We start from the raw sequence: 23693 nt of genomic DNA, 5'->3' as shown, positions 1-23693 counted from the left end.
TTGTTATTGGGATTGTTTAGTAAGTTAGTAACATAGATAAGGGATACAAATGTTGTTTTAAGAATTGTATAAGTACTAAAGAAACTTGTATGTTTTGGGTAGTTGAGTTTATTTTATTTTTGATTTGTAATTAAATTACAAAGACATTAAATGACTGAAAAAATAATCATTACGTCTTGGTATTGTTTAGTAAGTTAGTAACTTAGATGAGGGATACAAATTTGTTTTAAGAAATGTATACTAAGAAACTTGTTTTATGTTTTGGGTAGTTGAGTTTATTTTATTTTTGATTTGCTATTAGATTACAAAGACATTAAATAACTGAAAAAATAATCATGAGGTCAATAACTTCCACGATTATTACTAAACAAAAGGATATTAAATTAAGTAAATCTTACATCAGTGCCGTGTATCAAAACTTACAAGTCTACACGTTCACAAGCTACAAGTTACTCACAAGTAAATTACGTTTATCAAAAAAAAGTAGAGGGATTGTAAAATGTACTTGTATAATAAATATTGACACTTGTAACATGTAATTTACATGTGTAATTTTGATAAACAAATTCTTGTAATAATGAAAATTTTTACATGAAAATTTCTTGTTATAGACGGCTTGTAAATTTTTATAAACAGGACACAGAAGACAGGGAACTTTTCTTAAGATATTTCAGTATCTTGATTATTAAATCTAAAATTAGATCTGATGGAAACTAATGTACTTAAGTATATTAAGTATGTAATAAAAATTACAGTTATTCAAAAGTATTAGTAGGTTTTTTCTAGTTAGAACATTTTTGTTGTTATAAATTATTATGCTATTTGTAACTTGTAAAGCGAAACTAAATGTCACCAAGAAAAAATAACAATGTAATGTCATGACATTTGTCTTACGTCTGTCGTTTTTTTCCGCCTAATAATTTAACATGTTTTTTTTACTTACATGTATTTTCATAATTAAAATCACGGATATCCGTGTCAAGAACTTGTGACATAAATATTTTTTTTTTGAGATACTGTTTCTTGGCAGTCACCTTTTACATTTGTGTTAGATTTACATCTAAACTCACTCTACAAATACTTATAAAAACTAGTTACAAGTAATAATAACTTTCCTAATAAAAATTTTAAGCATCTCAATTACACTTCAAAGTGTTCTATTAATGACATGTATCGTACATAAACTTATCACACGTGAGCAAACTAGTCCACAACTTTCTTTGGTTTGGTATTTAGACAAATTATTTCGAGTATTTGCCTCACACACTAGGCACACTATACATCTTAAACAAAACTTCACACATCTTTGAACTTTGTCAAGTTCACTATTCAATTTAATTAGCTTGCATTCACAGCAGGATGCAGCCACGTTTTAATTAATTAATTTCTGTATATCCTCTCAAACTCGCGTCTACGCTTCTTTCATTACACCCAGACATCAGATAGCCAGTTTTTCCATCCAACTTTTCATTACACGTTCGAAGTTTCTGTTTTAATTAAAGATACTCAGAAAACACGCCCCTGAAGCCTTAACTCACTGAGACGTGGTTGGCTTATTTTTTTTTCGACATACTCATTCCCGCCTCTGAGGCCCTCCCAAACAAACAGTCGAGGACTTTGAAAACAAATTGGCTGTTGTTTAATTCTCACCTTTAGCAGCTAAAATATTGAGTAGATTATTTCTGCAGTCAGCGAGGGAGTTACGTCGTTTTGGTGTTGGATGGGATCTTTCAGTTCATTTCATGAAAGTACGGTCGGCTCGAATGGACTCAGTTTACCGCGAGATTTCGCGAGATCAGCACTACTGGGGGGTAGCGCTCTGTGACATTTCCACATACGGAAAACTTTACGTAGACGATCTAAGTGTTTTCTATAGATATTTAAATATAGTGTTAGATTTTTATAAGTGAAATAAAGATTTAAGTGAGTCAAGCCGTGAGTGTTTAATAAAGGTAGGTGGATTCTGTAAGTTTTGACTAGTGCGTTTGTGCTTTATTAACTACACGGGGATTAAGCAGGAAAAAAATCGCTATGAACAATTAAAACTAATACAAAAGTGTCATTTAAAAGATAGTAAAATATGAACAATGAAATATGCTTTACGTTTGTTTCAATTTAAAAATAAAGAAAAAAATTGTAGTCTTAACGAACGAACTCTTAGTTTTTGCCACTTACCAAAACTTTCAATACTTTTGAATTCTCCCAATCTAGAAATGGATTTAAAATTTCAACTTTTGAGGTTCAAGTTGTACTCGACTTCGTCGGTTACCGTCGACTCTTCGACTTAACTCCCTAACTCGGTAACTTTAAAAAGTTTAATAGTGCGAAAATAAATACGAAATAATAATATTTGTACTAGTATTTCGTATTTATATACATACGTAGAAAAAAATGCGTAAATACGTTAGAAAACATTTTATACTTAATTAAATGTTGGAGAAAACGGTAAAACAATCAAAGCTTTAGAAAAAATGAAAAACAATAATTATAATTAGCTATTTACCTATTAGAGGTATTTAGGCCAAAATACTACGCAATAAAATGAATTTTTGAAAATCGAATCGTGTTTTTTTATCAAAAAATTTGCTTTGCTTTTAGGTGAAACATTTTAATTAAAAAATAAGAATTTTGAAAATGATTTTGCTGAAATAAGGTCCGAGAAGATATAAAAATGAAGTAATTTTTAGTTCACCACTTGTTTTCCTACGTAATTATTATTCAATTTGATAAAACATGCTAACGTGTTGCAGTTCAATGAAAATTCTAATAAAATAATTAAGTAGGTATGTTTGTAATTACATTATTTTATCTTTCTTATTCGAATGACACACGAAGTGTTATTTGTTAATCTAGTCAAGTAGTGAATATAATAACCCATGTATAAAAACCAAAATTTTTTTTTTGAAATAAGAAAAAGAAAAGCTTATAAGCTCCGTGAGTGAATTTACAGGCACGGAAATATTAGCTTATAAATTAGTATGTTTATCGTATATTTTCTCGGACTATCTCATAATTATACTTATCGAACCTTTTCTGGTACATTATCTGTTTGGCCGGCTAAGTGGTGAACATTGGCGGCTCGGTGACGTCACCAATATAGGAACCGAATAACGCGTAAGTAAAGTTTTACAAGTTCGTCAATATTATTCAGAATCCAAATTTTTGTGGCTTTTATTTATAAAAAAATCACCGGATCCGGATTCCAGGTTTTTTCTACTTCCGTCCGCTATTATTATGAATAATATTAATTAATTATTGGTAAACAACAAGTTTTAACGATGTTATATTTTTTTTTTATTTTACCTAGGTACCAAATTTTAAAATGCCAATTTTTTGTCTCTGCTTATCCCGGTGGGAAATAGGCGTGAGTTTATGTATGTATGAACGTATTTTCTTAAATCTTATTCCTATTAAAATGTCTTATATTAAACCATATAAAAGAAATGGTCGATTTTAGGAAGAATAAGAATAGAATTTCGCTTTATAACTATCACCAGATTACTTCAAGCCTCAGTTATTGAGAATCGGCAGATACTCGTAACTTAATAATTTTAGTGACTGTTATACAAAAGAAAAACGCACCCAGCGTCAAATTAATCATTAAAATACAGAAAAAATATATTTTATATTTCCATGAGACCCAGTTTTTGATTTTTCAAAATGACATTTAAGGAAATCGTATATTGTGCTAGTTAAAAACAATTAATGATTAATTTTAAATATGTATAAATAAGTCCCCAACTCTGTCGCATTAGGTTATCCTGTAAAGATAGTTGTTGTGAGTGAAATAAATAAATAAATAAAAATAAATAAATGACATTTTATTGGAAAACTTTTATCGCATTAATTTTACTTAAAATTGTATTAATGTTTAATTTGTAATTTTGTAAAAATCAAATATATAATACTTAAAATAATATATTATTAATTATTAGAGTGACATTTAGGTATTCCAAGAAATCATTTCTATTTTATTATAATTTAATAATTGTAAACTGTAACAATTATTTACTTATCTGTAATAAACATATTTCTATACGAGAGCTTTCTATTAGACCAACGTGATAGGTGGTGAGCCGTAGCCGGTCTATAATAATAGAGCCATATTATATGTAGTCCTCCTTGTCATATCCGACAACGGTGACTTCAGTCTCTTCTCTCGTGAGTAACCACCTAGAGGCTGTAACGCTGGCCAGTCGAATGTCACTCTGGGTGACTCGATTTTAGATAAAGTTTCTACTTTCAAATACCTCGGTAGCCAAATTCAGAGTGAAAATCGCCTATCGTCTGAAATTCCCACCTGCTGCAACTTTCGGGAAGCTTCTCTTCTATCGTGTGGGCTGTGTGGTGGAGTACCAACCTCATCAACCCGGAAGCTAACACAGAGTCTGGAAATCTTACGACCTTAAGCTGCAAGCCTTCTGGTAGAGCCAACTGTGTTAGTGAAAACTGCACTTATGTACAATTGAGACCACAGTTTTTTACTTGAATTGAATTTATTTTGTCTATTGCTAGTGTTTGTTGACAATTATCACATTCGAATGTGATTTTAGTAGACTTTCCCCGACTAAACGATAACCTACAGACATGTTCTGATATCCATTGAAGAAGATGAAGTAAGTACTCACACCTCACTAAGCTTTTTGTTAGACCAACGTGATATATGACGAGCCGCATTGCCGTCTATAATCGAGCCAACTTATTACATCACTTTTATAAATTCGACTCTCATATCAAATATGGTAGAGCATGGAAGCAGGATTGATGCAATAGTAATGAAGTCTTTGCGCAGTAAATCCAGCGTAAAATTAAAAGATAGGAAGACAAGAACTACGATAAGATAAGGTACAAATGTGGTATACATACGAGATTACGTAATGACTAGGTCTGAGAAGGGAATGTTGAAATAAAAATAGAAAGCGGTTGAAGGAATCACATTTTAAGGGAAAGTTTATATTAATAAAAGTCCCATAACGTTCTTAAAATCTGAAATCAGAATCTTATCATGGATATACTTGTTGAAGGTCAATTTAACACTTTTGAATATATGTCATCTGCTAAGGTGTTATCGCTGAGGAGAAGAAATGACAAGAAACTGCAACAGCAACACATCTTTTAAATCAATGTAGGCATACATTACAAGTTATTTAATAACTAGAGAAAAACATTTAATCCCAGGCATTTCACATGAGTTTAAATTTATTTTCTGAGAAATTCAAAATATTATCTGGCATTTTTTAGCTTATTTTGCTGCGTTAAAATCAGGGATATGCGAATGCCGATATATCAACACTGTTGCCATGATCTCGATTTAAAGACTACCCACTAGAGCCGAGCATATCATACTGCTAACACATCATCATCTCCTAGCATTATTCCGTTTTTCACAGGGTCCGCTTACCTAACCTTTTTTTTACAGAAGCGACTGCCTGTCTGACTGTGCAACCCGCGATGGGAAACCAGCCCAATACAGGTTAGGTCATATCCCTCCGAAAATGCATTTCTCGGGAATGTGGGTTTCTTCACGATGTTTTCCTTCACCGCTGAGCACGTGATAATCATTTATGATCCAAACATGAATTCGAAAACTTGACAATTCGGCCTGTGCTGGATTCGAAACTGCGACCTCAAAGTGAGAGGCAAGCGTTCTACCAACTAGGCTACTACGGCTCTTAAATAAACGATGATGTTTATATTAAATAATGTTATATGCCTGATAACGTTAAATATTTGAATTTAAAAGCAATTAATTCCCATGTAAAACACAGATAGGATTCACAAACCAATTTGTATAATGATGCAATAATATACTTCCAGATACATGTATCGAACCACCTCTGTTGTAATGTTTAAAGGACTAAATTATAAAAATATTGTTCGGTTAAAAAAAAATATGCAGATTTGAAGCTGCCATATTCAAAATTAATTTAATGTCGCGTTGTTCCAAATTTGAATTCAGAATATTGAAAAACAATAGAAAAGCTAAGCGGTGTGCGTACTTTTGAAAAAATAAAGATATTAACTCGATGTTTTTAGGTTAGTGGTGTTTTTTTTTTTGCAGTAAACGCGCTTTTCATTTGTTTTATCGGTATCGGTCGGTAATATTATGGATACTCCTCCTGAAGTTGCCGCGCAAGCTGTGGCACTTCTTCAGGCTGTATATAGTCAACGAAAAGTAAGTGTGTTGGAGGCGATGTTAGCTCCTGTAAATAAAACTCCTTCGAGATGCTGTTAAAATGGACTGTAATGAATTACAACTAGGAAAATATTTACATAAGTTAACAAGATAAGAAAACATGCCTCGTTGGCACGTCCGTGGCGTAAGACAAAATAATATTACAGTAAAAATATATGACTTTGATGTTGCCAACAACTTTGTTGGCAACAACAGCGGACCGGCTAATATAGAGCTGTGTACTTACACAGCTCTATATTAGCCGGTCCGCTGTTCAAAGAGTGTACCATCGATTTCTAAAGACCGGCGGCTACGTTCACCGTGCAGGAAGACCATAATCCCAAATAACGACAGAGAGACCAGATCGCTATATCCTGACGACCAGCTTACGAAATCGTCACCTAAATAAATAATAATGATAAAACACTTTATTGCACACAAAACCAAACATTTACAAGATAAACTTATTCTTAGGTGAGCAAAGGCCTTACTTCAGTACAGATCCAAAAAAACCTTCAAGATTAACACGGAGTAGTTGTCAGAGCTCGTATTGTGAGAAGAAGATTCAACAAACGTGGTGTAAACCCACACAAACCTCCCAATGGGCCCAAAATGACGCGAACTCATCGAATAGCACGCCATACCAACTGCTAAGTTGTGGCGGGACGAGAAATTTAAAACGCGTGATGGTCTCGCCAACGTCTGGGGACCAAGCGTTTCTTAATGAACACGCCTGGTTTCGGAATCTAAAGGTTCGAGAGGTCGAGATTCGGTTCCTGGCGTATATAGAATATGAGTCCTACCTGGGCTGCCACGGTAAACCGCTCCGGGGTGATGGAATTCCTCTTCAGCCGGCCGGCGCACGTATCGAGCTGAGGCTTCGAATTGATGGTGAACTCCAATGCAGGATCAACTTTTATCACCAATTGTTCATATAACACGTAGAATATGCTAGTTTATTAGCTTACAAGCGGATTTACGGATTAAATTAGGACAAAACGATTTATTTATAAGAGAGCGCGCACACGCGTGTCCATAGTTTTTTCTTCACTCCAGGGGCGCGGGGGGGTGGCTCCCGGTTGTCATTAGTAGGACTCATAGTGCGCTAGATGGCGCTACACGTTTAGAAACGAATCTCGACATTCAATTTCGCGAAAAAATATAAAATGAAATTATGAATACGATACATCACCGCCCACCAAAATACGGCTAGTATTTTCGAATTTATTTACAAAATAATACGAACAGTCTGTGCTAATTTATCAAAGCGAATTTAAAGAAACTTACTTACTAATGAACTTGTTTTGTAAACGTATGGGGAATTAATCGGATCGCGTAGGTAACGGACAAAGCTTAGTTAAAGGCCTTGTCAGGAAAACACCGTTTGCTAATCTAACAGTAGCAATGCGCACGACCCCATCAGGGCTTGAATGTAGCTCATGAACGCGTGCTAACGGCCAGTGCAAAGGCGTAGTCGAGTCTGTCTTAAGTATTACCACGGAGCCTACGGATAATGGTTTTTCCGATGATGTCCATTTTGCGCGTTGCATTAAAGAATTGAGGTATTCATTCCTCCAACGGACCCAGAAGTCACGTTGAAAACGCTGTATTAATTGCCATCGCCCGAGACGATTTAGGTTCAGATTCGAATAATCCTCATCAGGAACGGTCGTCATTGGTTCTAACGTAAGAAAATGACCGGGTGTTAGAACGGTAAGATCGTTGGGATCTGAACTAATCGGGTATAATGGCCTCGAGTTAAGCATAGCTTCGATTTGGACAAATAATGTTGTTAATTCCTCGAAATTAAGGGTTTGTGTACCGACGATACGGTAAAGGTGAGTTTTCACAGCCTTGATCTGGATTTCCCACACTCCCCCGAAGTGAGGACTCGATGGCGGATTAAAACGGAATTCGATGCCCTCACTTCGAGCGGCTGAGTTCATCAATGAATTTAGGTGGTTACTCGCGCCTACGTAATTCGTACCACAGTCCGAGTGAATAATGCTGACTCTACCACGACGGCCTACGAATCTGCGCAGTGCGGCAAGAAATGCGTCTGTCGAGAGGTCGGAAACGACTTCGAGGTGTACTGCTTTTGTGCTGAAGCACACGAATAGGCAAAGGTAAGCCTTTCCGATTTTCGCACCACGATGATTTCCTAGTTTTATGCGGAATGGACCGCCGTAGTCAGTACCGATTATTGAGAATGGTTTCGCTTGATTAACACGTACAAAAGGTAAGTCACTCATATACGGTTCAAGAGGAGTGGGCTTCATACGATAGCATTTCAAGCACTTAGATAAACAATGCCGTATGGCACGTTTGGGTGAAAGAAGCCAAAATTGCTGAGTCAGCAAATACAACAAAGTGTTCACTCCGGGATGACCATTCTCGGCATGGATCTCTTCAATGATCATGTAGGTAAAACGTGAGGACCGAGGCAGCAAAGCGGGATGCTTGTGCTCGAACTCCAAGCCGGAACGTGAAAGCCGACCGCCCACCCTGAGAACACCATGATCATCCAAGAAAGGGCTGAGTTTTCTGAACTGCTTAGAAAGAAGTTTTTGTTCTTTTAACTGAGCAATTTCTTTTTCAAAATGTTGAGCTTGAACGTGACGAACGATAACTAGAAGCGCATGATGAAGCTCAACTCTACTTAAAGGACATGACGACAAAGATTGAACGCTATCTTTGCGTCTCGAGTAATGAACGAATCGAATTAAATAGCACAGAATACGCTGAACCTTCCGAATTGAAGAGTATCTCTCAAGAAGCTGATCGATGAAATGACGAATGTCATCGTTAACGAGCAAAGTCTGACCTTTCTCTTCCTGTAAGATTTTGTTGTTTTGGGTCTCATCATGACCAGCGCTAGGCCATCTATCTGAGCTATCAACAAGCCAGGGAGGACCCGCCCACCATAACGAGTTGTGAACGAGCTCGGTTGGCATTTGACCACGAGAGGCGACATCTGCCGGATTGTCGCTAGAAGGTACATGATGCCAGTTTGCTCCGGGTATGGACTCCTGAATATAGCTGACTCGGTTGGCAACGAAGGTTTTCCATCTACAGGAAGGAGATCGAATCCAAGCTAAAGCCACAGTAGAATCGGACCACGCGTAAGTATCGGTGATCGGCAGCAATGGTAAGTACAATTCTTTGATTATTTGCAGGAGATCGGCGAGAAGGACTGCGGCACACAACTCCAGACGTGGCAGAGAGACCTTTTTCGTGGGAGCGACGCGAGACTTTGCAGCAACGAGATACACCTGAATATTTCCGTCAGGGTCACAGCAGCGCAAATATATTACAGCACCGTATCCGGATTCAGAGCTGTCTGCAAATCCATGAAGCTGACAGGACACCGGCGTCGGTGAAGCAAGACAGCGTGGAATTCTCAGGGATTTGACAGTAGGCAACTGCTCGAGCATGAGTTCCCACTGTTGAACGATTTCAGGCGGAGGTTCATCATCCCATGACACGTTGAGTATCCAAAGCTTCTGTACTAAGATTTTAGATGACAGTGTTATCGGAGACAAGAAGCCCAATGGATCGAAAATACGAGCCAACTCACTGAGGATTGTGCGGCGGGTACACCTTCGTATTTGCGGTTTAACTTCGAAAGAAAAGGTGTCACTTTGAGGATCCCAAATTAAACCAAGAACCTTTAAAGTGTGAGACTTTTCAACGTCCATCGACACTTGGTTAGTGAGGCAATGCTCCGGAGGTAAGTCGGCGAGCAGCTCAGGGCAGTTACTTGCCCACTTTCGCAGTTCCATTTGGCCTCGGCCCAAGAGGTCAATGATTTCAGATTTAGCTTGTAAGGCCTGCTGAAAGTCAGGAAAGCCGGTAACAACGTCGTCGATGTACATGTCGGATTGAACGATGGAATGTGCAAGATGGAGATCACTTTCATCCTCAGAGAGTTGCTTGACAGCACGACACGCCAGGAAGGGAGCTGAAGAAACACCGTAAGTGACGGTGTTCAAGCGGTACTCTTGAATTGGTTGCGTAGAGTCGGAGCGCCAGAAGATGCGCTGAAAATCTCGGTCCTCTTCCTGAACCAAAATTTGTCGATACATTTGACGCACGTCGGATGTGAAGACTACAGGGTGAATACGAAACCGGATAAGAATTTCCAAAATGTTCGTTTGCAATTTTGGACCGATGAGTAAAGTTTCGTTTAACGATTTGCCTGTCATGTCTTTAGCGGAGGCATCAAACACGACGCGTAACTTCGTAGTGGCACTATCAGGGCGAAGGACACAATGATGAGGTATATAATACCTCCCTTTGGTCAAGTCTACGGGCGATACGACATGCATGTGACCACTTTGGAGATAGTCATTCATGAATTCCGAGTATTGTTCTTTTAGAACCGGATTACTGTTGAGTTTACGTTCGAGCGCATGAAAACGACGAAGTGCAATATCACGTGATCCTGGAAAGGTGAGATTTTCTTTACCCTCTTTGAAAGGTAAAGCAACGGTATACCTGCCGGATGTGTCACGTGAATGCTTGTTCGAAAAGATGTCTTCACACTTCTGCTCATCAGGTGAGAGATGTGAAGATTGCGGTATAGAGTCTAACTCCCACAGCCGCTTCACCTCATTGTAGAGTTGTTCATTCGTAATAAGAAAAGAATTAATCTCAGTTTCGGTATCCTTCCCGCAGCTAGCATTGCCGAGGAGAATCCAGCCGAAGACCGTGTTCAACGCAGAGGGCTGAGTAGAGCTTCCACCAACCTTTCCAGGAAGTAGAAGAGACGAGAAGACTTCAGCACCTAGGAGCACGTCGATCGGACCGGGCCTACAACAGTTAGGATCCGCGAGAGGTAAGTCGCGCAAATGCTGCCATGATGTCGCGTTCAATCGCACGTTAGGTACGTATCCGCATATATTAGGTATAGTTAATGCATCGAGATTGAACACAACCTTATCATTTAATCCGATTTTCAGCTTGACCACTCCAGACACGGAAGCCGAAGATTTGCCTAAGCCACTGATGGTTCGAGCCGAGGGAACGCAGTCAAGCCCCAAGCGATGAGCGGCGCGCTCGGTGATGAAGTGAGCCTGACTACCACAGTCGATTAAAGCTCGAAGGGAATGAAACTGGCCCGACGAATCCATGACACTGATTACAGCAGTTGAAAGGAGAACCACGGAACTGTCGCCAATACTCGTAAGCACACGGACTTGCGGAGAGTGACACGAAGCCTCTTGAGAGGTAGATACATCTTCAGCAGGATGACTGTCATCATTATGAAGAAGCGTGTGGTGTTTTTGGCGGCATGTTTGACACCTGAAAAGAGAATTGCAATCCCTGACGCCATGCGAACTCTTTAGGCAGTTGAAGCACCAATGATGATCCTTGGCGTAGTCGGTGCGAGCTTGTAACGGGAGGTTAGTGAAAGTAACACAACGTGCAATGGAATGATCCGAATTACAATATGAACACTTCACACTAACAGCGGATTGAGAAGCCGGTACGCTTGAAGGCGAAGAAACGGACGAGGAGCTCTTGACCTGCGGCTTGGGTTGCTTGACAACCGGCTTTTCAGATTCTTTGTCAGTTTTAGACAAGAACACCGAAGTGGTAGCCTTGTGTCCTTGATTGGATTTCTTCGAGTCTAAAGTGCGGGGATTGTTGCTGCTACTACGAGCTTGAGAAGAGAAATGAGTGTCACGAACAAGGGCTTCGCATTTTGAATACAGAAAATCCTTCAACGTAGCATAACACGGTAATTCCGTTGTCGGGTGAGCCTGTTCGAACTCACAGCGGGTTTTGGAATCGAGCTTAGAAAGCAACAAGTAACACAGAACAAAGTCCCATTGAGCCGTCGGCAAACCAAGTCCTTTTAATATTGTAAGATTCTCATTAAAAGTATCGAGAACACGGCGGAACTCGAGTGGTGTGTTCGCCTTAATATTGACGGCTTGCATCTCTTTCCAACACGTGAATGCTAGCTCGCGCTTATCACGATAACGCGCGACTAATGTACGGTAGGCCTCTTCATAGTAAATACCTTGAGCGGGAAAAGTACGGATGAGTCCCAAGGCATCGCCGGATAATGTTGAGACGAGATATTGCATCTTCTCTGTATTGGAAAGAGATCCATTTTCGTGTATCAATGCATTGAATATGTCGTAATATTCGGGCCAAGATTTAATGTTACCCGAGAATTTCGGTATTTCGATCTTAGGTAATTTCACAGTAGGCGCAGAAGCAGGTCGGTAAGGAGCTGTGGATTGGCTCTCGGATTTACGAGTTAACTGCGAATAAACAGCTACAATGTCAAAATACATCGAGTCGAACTGTTCACGATAACTATCTTCTTCTTCTTCGCACTTCTCGTCCAGCAAGGTAAGTATATCGCCATGGGCGTCTTCAAAACTTTCTATTAGCTTAGAAACCGACGAGTAGTGCGCGAGAAACAACTCTGTATCATCAGGCAGAGAGGTGGATTTCGCTTGCAGAGCAACATCGAGTATCTTTTTCATACGATTACAGGCTAAAGTACGTTTCCGACGGAGTGATGGTAAGTCGTGTATGGTAGGAGACTCCTCCTGAACTGATTTAGTCATTACTTTAGGTTTAGGTATGCTAGTACGCTTAACTCGATAAGTAGCCATACTGAAACACCTATAAATCGAGCACAGACAAACGTTTACGTAAGTACAAACGCGCGCGAATACTGAAGAAACTCAAATGCACTGATAAACTGATAACGAGTTTACGATTATGAATAATACCTACACGGGAACGAAAACCTATCTAAACAAAGGTAAGTTTACAAGAGAAGTCGGTATTAACGAGTTGAAGTCTGAGTAACACAAGTGGTGTCTCTAAAATAAACAATTGATACGAAATGAGAACATACCTATGAAACCTAACCTAAACCTTATTTGTTTCGGCCGGTGTACGGATGATATAGGTATATAACGAGTTACGATTATAGCTACGTAAATAAATAGGTTAAGAATAAATTGTTGGTGCGAATAATGACAAGTATAATCTATATGCACCGGCTAGTTAAGAGAATTTGCACAAAAACTTACTTGTCGAAACAACAATCTTTTTCTTTTACCAATTACGCACTATTTACACTAGAATATTGTTTATTTTACTAGTATAGATAACACTCAGTAACACCACTTGATTTATTAACTAAAATAAAGTGAATAATCCGCTTGAAAGACAAATAAAATACGATCTCGGACAGAATGTAAACAAACAATAACGCGACAGATTTACGGAGGTCGTTCAAGACGAGTGAGGTCTGTGCGTACGCTTGACTTTCGTAACGAGTCGGATTATACGAACAACGGCAAACCGATTTAAACAAGTTCAATTGTTATTTTTCAAATAAATTGATATAATTCTATAGCTAAAAGATCTAGAAACGATTATTTTAATGAAATAACACTTGTTAAATAGCAAACTGTTCGTATTTTAGCAAAAAATTACAAAAAATATTTTGCTATGTAATTGTTGGAAATTAGATGAAAGTTATGCAAATGGCGAAAGATGGCGGACGGATTTGAATGTAATTAGACAAAATAGCGTCGGTTTGAAAACTATATTTTAGAAAATGAATTAGATCAGATATGACTCTAATAAGATTAATTTAAATGGGAACCGCCTAAGTTCCCGGGTTTCGGCACCAAAAAGATGTGGCGGGACGAGAAATTTAAAACGCGTGATGGTCTCGCCAACGTCTGGGGACCAAGCGTTTCTTAATGAACACGCCTGGTTTCGGAATCTAAAGGTTCGAGAGGTCGAGATTCGGTTCCTGGCGTATATAGAATATGAGTCCTACCTGGGCTGCCACGGTAAACCGCTCCGGGGTGATGGAATTCCTCTTCAGCCGGCCGGCGCACGTATCGAGCTGAGGCTTCGAATTGATGGTGAACTCCAATGCAGGATCAACTTTTATCACCAATTGTTCATATAACACGTAGAATATGCTAGTTTATTAGCTTACAAGCGGATTTACGGATTAAATTAGGACAAAACGATTTATTTATAAGAGAGCGCGCACACGCGTGTCCATAGTTTTTTCTTCACTCCAGGGGCGCGGGGGGGTGGCTCCCGGTTGTCATTAGTAGGACTCATAGTGCGCTAGATGGCGCTACACGTTTAGAAACGAATCTCGACATTCAATTTCGCGAAAAAATATAAAATGAAATTATGAATACGATACATAAGTACTTTGTTTCTTTCTACAAAATTCAATCTATACGATAATTTCGGGGTTGATAATGAAGTAATTAAGAATTCAACGAAACAAATTAACAGAGAAAGTTTGGAATCCGCAACGAAACGCGGTATAATTGTAACTCGCCTAATCAGGAAACAGCGGTTAGATAATTTTGTGAAATTAACACCTAAAGAGGATGACTTTGAAGGTATTTTATTAGAGAGGTGACCACGTAGGTATACGAAATTTCGGATTTGACACAGTTCTAATAATTTTCACTTTAAGAAGGTAGCGTGATTCAATTCAGACATTTACAAGGATGGCGTGTTTTGTCTACGATTCAATATTATAAAAAAAAACTACCCTTATTTTACATCGAAATAATTATTAAAAGTTAGTACTCAGTTGCTACCAGTTGGGACCGATCGTTAGACAGTTGGTACCCTTGATTTAAAGAAAATAATCTACTTTTTAGGTGACGCGCCATTCTAGCATCAGGATGGCCGGTCATCTATGCAGTGAGAACAAACTGCGCATATTTATAGAGTTTATTTATAACCAAAAATTGGTACTAACTGTTACTGTTAATAAAGAGTATTTCTATTTCTTTTTCTACCTTCATATACGTAGTTTTGGACCTCATAACTTTTAAGGATAAAAAGTATAAAATGTAATGAGTACAATAGGCCGCCTATCTCATTTTATTTCTCTTTTGTTTTGTATTTTGTTTTTTCCTGTTTGTGTAATAAGGTATTTGTTATGTTATGTTATGTTGTTTTAGTATACTTTAAACTAAAATTATAATTTTGGAAAATTAAAATGTTTACACTATGATAACATGCACAATGTAATTACTTATTAGAAATATGATGATCCATCCTTCTTTTTTCGCTTTTAGTTACTATTTTTACAAGATTTTACCACACACTTCCCCGTGTTGCCAGTTCGGCGCCTAATCGCGCACTGAGATAAAGCACTGTCAATGTCCCTATATTAACAGTAACTTTGCGTCCCACTTTTTGAGCGCTGATGTTCAATCTACGGTAGTAGTAAATCTATGCATTAACTACTTGACCGAGTTCGGTGGCAGGTTATCAGCGCATCACCCAAATAGATAGTCTAACTGTATTTCTATGTTATAAATAAAATACTTACTTACTCGTAGTTATCCGAATGGCACAGATCTGTCCCATCACTAAGTCACCACAACTTCGGGGCAACTTGCAAACTCGCGCCAACTTTGACCCGGCCAGGTGAGAATTACTTTTAAAATATGCTAATCTACGCCACAGCCGGTTTTCAAATGTATATGCATACTACTGAGAATCCTCTTTCGATTCTGATTGTATTGTTTGTGGTGAGAAATTACCAAATACCTAAAGGTTTATGGAATAGAATAGAAATAGTTTATTTTAAAGGACACACAATAACAAGACAAGAACATCACTTATTTTTTTTACAAAACAAATAAGTACAAAAAAAAAAGTAAAAACAGATGTTCGTCAAAATGATCATAAGGTGGTGGACGTCCTGAGATAAAAGGACCTCACTCAGCATAAGTCGCGGCGTGAACCACGACCCTATTGTTATCCCGGCAAGGTTGGGAACCCTCAAGCTGTTGTCTTAAACGTTGTACCGTGTGAGAGCCCATTTGTCCGGCCAAGTAGTTAATGCCATCTGCGGCAAATCTACAACAAGTCACGGCAAAAAAAGAAAACCGGCAAGGAAAATATTTTTTCGACAAGACTTATTGTAGGTTAGTGCGCTTAGAGGACAGTGACGTCATCGTCGTTAGTCTGTAAGCGCCCTTAGCCTCATCATCATCTCCCTAGCATTATCCCGTTTTTCCTAAAGTCCGCTTACCTAACCTGAAGATTTGACAGGTCCGGTTTTTTTACAGAAGCGACTGCCTGTCTGACCTTCCAACCCGCGACGGGAAAACCAGCCCAGCCAGTTAGGTCACACACCTCCGAAAATTCATTTCTCCAGAATGTGGGTTTCCTCACGATGTTTTCCTTCACCGCTGAGCACGTGATAATTATTTATGATCCAAACAAGAATTCGAAATCGAATTTGACGATCATTGGTTTAGGTCTGTGCTGGATTCGAACCTGCGACCTCAAAGTGAGAGGTAAGTGTTCTACCAACTCGGCTACCACGGCTATAACGCCCTTAGCCCCAGATGGCATTAAAATATATTAAGCTGGTCAAAACAAAGTCGTCCGAGACAAAATATGTTCTGACCTTTTCACGGGCAGAGACCATGGGACATTGATGGTTCATAATAGATAATATGACACCTTGGAATCGGAACGTCATTAGACGTTCTGTCCTTGAAAGTGTTAAACTTTAAGTGAGCTCGAACTGGACGGATGTCTCCGTGCTCTCTCCGGAGCACGCTAGGTAATGTGTTGATGTGATTTCTACCAGACACATCATCCTTGCTGGCATGTGCGTTATTTTAAAGGTTTCTTTGAATGAATGTCTTATTATAACAGTGTCTACGGCGCCGTGCAAGTTGATTCTCTATTCATACGTCTATTTCCCTTTTAACCGTGATTCTGTTAATGTATTAATAAGAAAGTGATAATAAACTGGATAAACCGCATCCACCTGTTTGTTATTTGTACTATACATAAGATACAGCATTACAATTCCTACTTAAACACTAACAAGACAATAACTAAAGTTATACAAAAATTTCACCATGTTTAAAACTTAATAAAAACTTTGAAATCCAAATGCAACGCCTCCAAGCGTTGAATTTCTTTCATCCTATTCAAAAGGAGATGAGCCCAACTTTTTTCTGCCGTCATGCAAAAGAGGCGCTTTGAAGAGTCCTTTACAAAAGTTATGGCTTATGGATTAAATTTTCTTTCTTTAACACTCTCGTGTGGAACAACTTTTTTCATCAATACTCCTGAACGGTGTCGACAGTACAGCTGCTAGCGGCTTGCAAAAGTAACGTTTTTATTAATACGTTTTTTATGAGTGATCTGAAAAAAACGACAGAGCCTATAGATAAAGCTGACTATCTCCACTCATCGTTAAGAACTCCATCGCGCGGCTGAGAAACACGTATTCACGTAGAAACGAATCAAAATATCGCTTCCTAAATTGACTCAGCGGGGAAAACCCTTGAAAATTTGGTAATAAAGGTATCTAGCCTTACATAACTTCTTCTTATCGTGTGGGTTGTGAGGTGAATACCAACCTCATCAACCCTGGTGTCAGCGTTATTATTGAGCCGCCAAAGGCCCCTGACATGACTCATGTAACGACTACATACTTACATCAGTAAGTAGTAACCGGGACCAACGGCTTAACGTTCCTTCTGAAGCACGGATCATCTTAATTTCGGACAATCAGGTGATCAGCCTGTAATGTCCTAACCAAACTAGGGATCACAAAGTGATTTTTGTGATATGTCCCCACCGGGATTCGAACCCGGGACCTCCGGATCGTAAGTCCAACGCTCAACCACTGGACCTCGGAGGCCGTATTACATAAATAAAAATTGCTTGTAATTTTTTTTTCTTACATAACTAAAAAATGCATAATTAATAACTTTGATATACTCAATAATATGTTGTTCCCTATTAATTATGCCCGAGGATAAATTAACACCGAAATCAAATTACACGAGAAACAACTCTTTATTAGGTACTTGAAATACAAAGATCACTTTTACATCTGTGTGTGTAGACTACAAACTATAGCTATCTCTTCGAGCACTTAGAATATTACTTATAAGTAAACTTATCTTTAAGTATTTATTCTCCACCAACCCGCATTGGAGTATGCTCCATACCCCCTCCGGTTGATAGAGGGAAGGCCTGTGCCCAACAGTGGGACGTTTATAAGCTGTTTATGTATGTATGTTAAGTATTTATAAAGGTAACCACTAAATGCATCTGGTGCATAAAACTTTTTGCACCAGATGTAAAATGTTTGCATTGCAAGCTATTTCGTCTTCCTTCTTTTCATAAGTACCTATTTACATGATATCACACGAAAATAATGTAAATAAGTACAAATTACCAGATATGAGAGAGATAGCGTATCTCCCATAAATCTAAAAAATAAACAAAATGAACATAAATTATCAAGGTGATTAAGAACTAAATTGAGACTGTCATACCCATATCAACTTGCAAATTACCTCTATGTGTTTACAAGCTAACGGGATAGGTGAAGTTTTATAACAAGTTTATAAATGTACTTTCATGGCTATAAATAGCCTACAAGCGCCCACTCGCAAAACTCCTCGTTTTACACAGACACTACACATTGACGAGAGTTATCGTACACGCGCATCTATGTAAGTGACGTCTGACGTCATACGATTGAAGACTAAAGTAAGACCGAGGGCGGAGGGGGTGAGGTAAACCTAGCTCAGCCGCTGGTGGGGAGCGGAGAGTTGCCATTCTATACATAGTATTATTCCTTATTCCATCGCTGCGAATAGTCTTTCCCGCAATCATCTGGAGTGGGTATGAAGCATACTCCACGATCATGCTCCATGATGGGTTAGTAGATGAACTATTTATTCATCATCATCAGCCCATTAACGTCCCCACTGCTGGGGCACGGGCCTTCCCTATGGATGGGTAGGGAGATCGGGCCTTAAACCATCACGCGGGCCCAGTGCGGATTGATGGTTATTAACGACTGCTAATGCAGCCGGGACCAACGGCTTAACGTGGCTTCCGAAGCACAGGGGAGCTCGAGATGAAAACATTTTTTTTTGTGCTCACCCATCCAATGACCGGCCTTTGCGAAAGTTGCTTTACTTCAACAATCGCAGACCCAGCGCGTTAACCGCTGCGCCACCGAGCTCCTCACTACTATACTACCCGATCATTCTAGCCATAGAGGCAGCCAATCAGCTCGCGACACCAAACATTTCAGGTCCCCGATACCGACCCCGCCGGCGTGGTTGACGATTTCCCTCATTCAGCGCTTATCGCTATCGACCCACTAGGGTCGATTAATTCTTTCAAATATTTTTCCTGTCAGACGACGCCCTGAGCCGAGGTTCGCGCCCAACTGGGCACCCTCAGGCCTGTTGTCCTAAACGTTGTACCGGTGAGAGCCTTCAGCGCTCCCCATTTGTCCGGCCAAGTAGTTAATGCCATCTGCGGCAAATCTACAATAAGTCAAGTCAAAAAAAAAAAACATAAAAAAACTACTATACTACTAACTATTTATTAATACTAATTAATTATTTTTTTATCGATGCGGCGTCCCGAACGCGGAAATGGTATTCGGTGTTAGGCGGTTTATATAAAACGCCCGTGATAATAAGCAGCTTCTAAGATTATATCCCTTAGTATGTCACTCGGTATCAATCAAGTTTCTGCATGAACGCTCTTATACATTGCCATATGATTGAATTTGCCGCGCGACACACCGCTTTTGCAATTTGCAAATTGTTCCAAATGCTTTTACATCAAAACTAATTTCCCTAGATTTCCATATAGCTAGTGTATATTGTAGGTATCCGACTGCTTGACGGAAGTTTAAAATACAAACACTAACAATGTGTATTGTGACAATAAGCTCTCTGAAGGTTTTGTTGGGTCATGTAATTTCCTTGATTAGCTGTGCAGCAGGGACGAACTCAGATATGTTAGGGTCCACTGGTATTTGATTAAGGTCAATGATAATTTTGTAGTATTTAAAGATATATTTTGCATATAGTAGATTGCCTCTGAAAACCGTGCCGATTCATACAGGGTTCTATGGAATCGTAATGAATACTGAGGGGGATGATTGAGGTCATGATTCTGAATTAATATCAAATGGAATTTTCCATCGCAAAAGTATAGAATTGAAAATAATTAAAAATAAACTAAAAGAAAAAAATGAATTTTGCGACGGAAAATGCCACTTGATATTAACTCAGAATAATGAGCTGAATCATCCCGCTCAGTATTCGTTACGATGTCACTAACACCACTACAATTATGTACAGGTAGCCATACAAGTATCTATGGGTGTTAGTGACACCGTAACTAATACTGAGGGGGATGATTCAGACCATGATTCTGAGTTGATATGAAGTGGAATTTACTGTCGGAAAATTCATGAAAAAATTTAGTGAGTTTTTAATTAATTTGAGTTCCATACTTTTGCGACGGAAAATTCCACTTGATATCAACTCAGAATCATGGTCTGAATCATCCGTCGTAGATTTATTTTCCCTCGCTGATATCATTGATTATAACAAGAATATTGGGGTCCGTATATGCTGCTTCCCTGAGTACATCCCGGGCAACGGACAATGTAATTAACTCTAATGTTTTGCGGTGACTTTGCTCGGTGTCAACTCTTTGGCGTTTCTCTTTTGTTCCGCCTGAATGCCTCCCCTTTACGACGTGAGATTACAGGGTGTTTCCAACATCTTTCTTTTTATCATTTTTTCAAGTATCAATTTTATACATAATATAAGTATAAAATTGATATTTGAAATTTTTTTTGAAACTTACCTTTTCAATGGTATTGTAAAATTATTTAACATAAAATAACATAACAAATACTTTATTGCACAAACAGGAAAAAACAAAATACAAAACAAAAGAGAAATAGAATGAGTACAATAGGCGGCCTTATTGCTAAGTAGCAATAAATGATGATTTATTTAAATTTTGTATTTGTACCCGACTGCCAAAGAAGGAGGGTAATGTATTTCGAGTGTATTATAGTAATTTTGGTTGTTGGTTGGCATCTTGTTTTTCCGCCATTTTTTTTTTCACCGGCGATAGAATTTGACCAAGGTTTACATAAGTTTTTCACTAATTATTAGCAGAATGTTACTTAGGTAGGTATTTTCGTTGGAGGCGGTTAAGTTGGTCTCCGCCTGCGATACTTTCTATCAATATTTATAAATTATTATTTATTTAATTAGTATTTACAGCAAGTTTTTTTTATTCGGCTATCGATAGCGAATATTGTTTAAACAATAATTATTGTGGGGCTGGTTTTCCTCTTTTTAGTGTTCAGTCAGATTTTTTATAATTTTTTTTAATATTTATTTTTGTTTGAACTTGTTCTTATTTGAACTGTATTTATATAGGTGTCTAATATATGGAACAGATGCCTAAGTACCTATTTTTTTTTCTTTTTTTTCTCACTATGAAGTCGCTGATTCGAATTTCAAGGGGGCTTACATAACATACATAACATAAACAGCCTATATACGTCCCACTACTGGGCACAGGCCTCCCCTCAATCAACCGGAGGGGGTATGGAGCATACTTCACCACGCTGCTCCACTGCGGGTTGGTGGAGGTGTTTTTACGGCTAATAGCCGGGACCAACGGCTTAACGTGCCCTCCGAAGCACGGAATCATCTTACTTTTTCGGACAATCAGGTGATTCAAGCCTGAAAAGTCATTGGTGTAAGGGGGCTTAAACCAATGATTTCCAATTTGTTTAATTTTGATTCTTAAGTCAAAAATGGCTGCATATTTTTCTCATTACTTGTGACTGTAGAGTGCATATATATATCTACATATATATGTGGACGCTTTTATAATAAACAAGTCATGCTATCTCATTTGTGGCTTTGTATACAATAATTAGTATTAATTAAGTCGGCTTATTAATGGCTTTTTGGCTGTAGAAACAAAGATAACCTCTAGCACTTTCGGCGTTTCATTCAGCGGCGATTAATTTTTATTAGCCTTTACAGAAACAATAGCAACGAAAATGCTATGTTTTTGTAGCTTTTACAGGCTTTCATTAAGTAAATAGCCTTTTCTAAACACATATTATACAACACTACATAATGGCTTAATGCGCACATTTCAAATATAACGTATTTTATCCTTTAGTAGTTACAGGAAACTATTGTCATATCTATATGTAATGTTATATTATATAATTATAATATATACGTCTGAAATAAATGGGTACATGTATGTATGTATTTATATTTGTATTTATATATTTCTATTTGATTTTATTCTTTTTTTTTATTTGTTTTTTTTATGTTAGTATTTTATAATTGTATACACAGGCACTGTCCCGCACCAAATTGTAATAAATGTTTCCTTTCCACTGGTTGCCTGTAAAAAATTGCTGCTTAGCAATAAGGCCGCCAGATTGTATTGTATCTATCAACCATTTGTGTAAATTTGTTTTGTATGTTGTGTGCAATAAAGTATATTATTTGATATGAGTTGATTTGATATGTATATGTCACGGTAAGAGTGAATAATTGAAGATTATTAATAATTATCTATTATTATTAATAATTACCGAAAGTCGAGGTTAAAGTGATAAATTAATCACATTTGTCGGTTTTTATTAATAATTTTATGTACCACGAGATAATTTCTTACTTTGTTGTTTGCTTAGTTTTAACCTTGTATGTGTGATCTCTAATTAATATAATTGTAAGACTGTGTTTAATATTATAAATAAATACCTGCTGGTCAAAAAACATTGGGTTTTTATTTATTTTATAACTTTTACCAATATATGTCGTGAATTATTAATAATTACTACTAAAAGTAATAAATTTCGATCGTTTATTCACATTTACCAAAACATGTGGTTATTATTGATAATTTTGTTAAAATATTAATAATTTTCAATTAATCAGATTTACCGTAACATATATAATGTTTAGTTCTTACTTGCAGGTTTCCATGTATTTACTCGATAATTACGTTGAATTGATAACATAACTGGTCTGACATGTTCCGGATGGGTTTCATCTCCAAACCTTGCATAAAACACAAGCATGAGACCCTAAAATATTATAAATAAAAACATAAGTTAAAAAACTAAAACCCGACGGAAAAGTAACGCTATAAAAGGTGTGAACGATTTTGCTTACCACAGCATACGACCACATGTTTTTACAGCTTGTAAAAACTTGTGGTCACTTGTTTTTTTGTGGCTTTGAATATGACTATATGACTGGTCATATAGCCTTTTCTATATCTGTCTATGTAAAAGGCTATGTACCTAATCAAAGCCTATACAAGCTGTAAAAACATGTGGTCGTATGCTGTGGTGGTCTTTGACCCAGGTCACAGATAAATTATAAAATGATAATCTAGAACAAGAAGCCAGTCAGATGATTAAAAATCAAACGCATTTTTCTTTTTAACGAATTTTAAATTAAGAATTACGTGACAAAGAGTACGACGTTTGACCACTTTTATTGATGACGTCATACAGGTTTATTTCTACAAAAATAAAAAATTAGTGATGCTCCCTGCCCAGATAATATTAAAAGAAAAAAAAGACAGAAAAAGGGGTCCCTCGCCAGATCCCTTTTAACATTCATTCACTTACTAG

The 23693-nt window shown here is 37.8% G+C and overlaps 2 protein-coding genes across 2 annotated transcripts in view; one reads left to right on the top strand and one right to left on the bottom strand.

Moving 5' to 3' along the window:
- The first annotated feature begins 1865 nt into the window (after nt 1-1865).
- LOC126375539 (carbonic anhydrase-related protein 10) overlaps nt 1866-23693 on the top strand; it is a 71642-nt gene continuing 49814 nt past the window's right edge. The window contains exon 1 of the mRNA XM_050022517.1: nt 1866-1952. The gene's annotated coding sequence lies outside the window, so the exon portion shown is untranslated. The remainder of the gene's footprint in view (nt 1953-23693) is intronic.
- On the bottom strand, nt 7006-8709 carry LOC126375530 (uncharacterized). The gene is made up of 2 exons (XM_050022506.1): nt 7467-8709; nt 7006-7280 (listed from the first exon to the last, which is right to left on the bottom strand). The coding sequence occupies exon 1, from the start codon at nt 8593-8595 to the stop codon at nt 7498-7500; it is 1098 nt and encodes a 365-aa protein (XP_049878463.1). The 5' UTR covers nt 8596-8709; the 3' UTR covers nt 7006-7280; nt 7467-7497.

This window comes from Pectinophora gossypiella, chromosome 19 (assembly GCF_024362695.1).
Source record: "Pectinophora gossypiella chromosome 19, ilPecGoss1.1, whole genome shotgun sequence".
NCBI lineage: Eukaryota > Metazoa > Arthropoda > Insecta > Lepidoptera > Gelechiidae > Pectinophora > Pectinophora gossypiella.
This window is presented reverse-complemented; position numbering and strand designations above follow the sequence as displayed.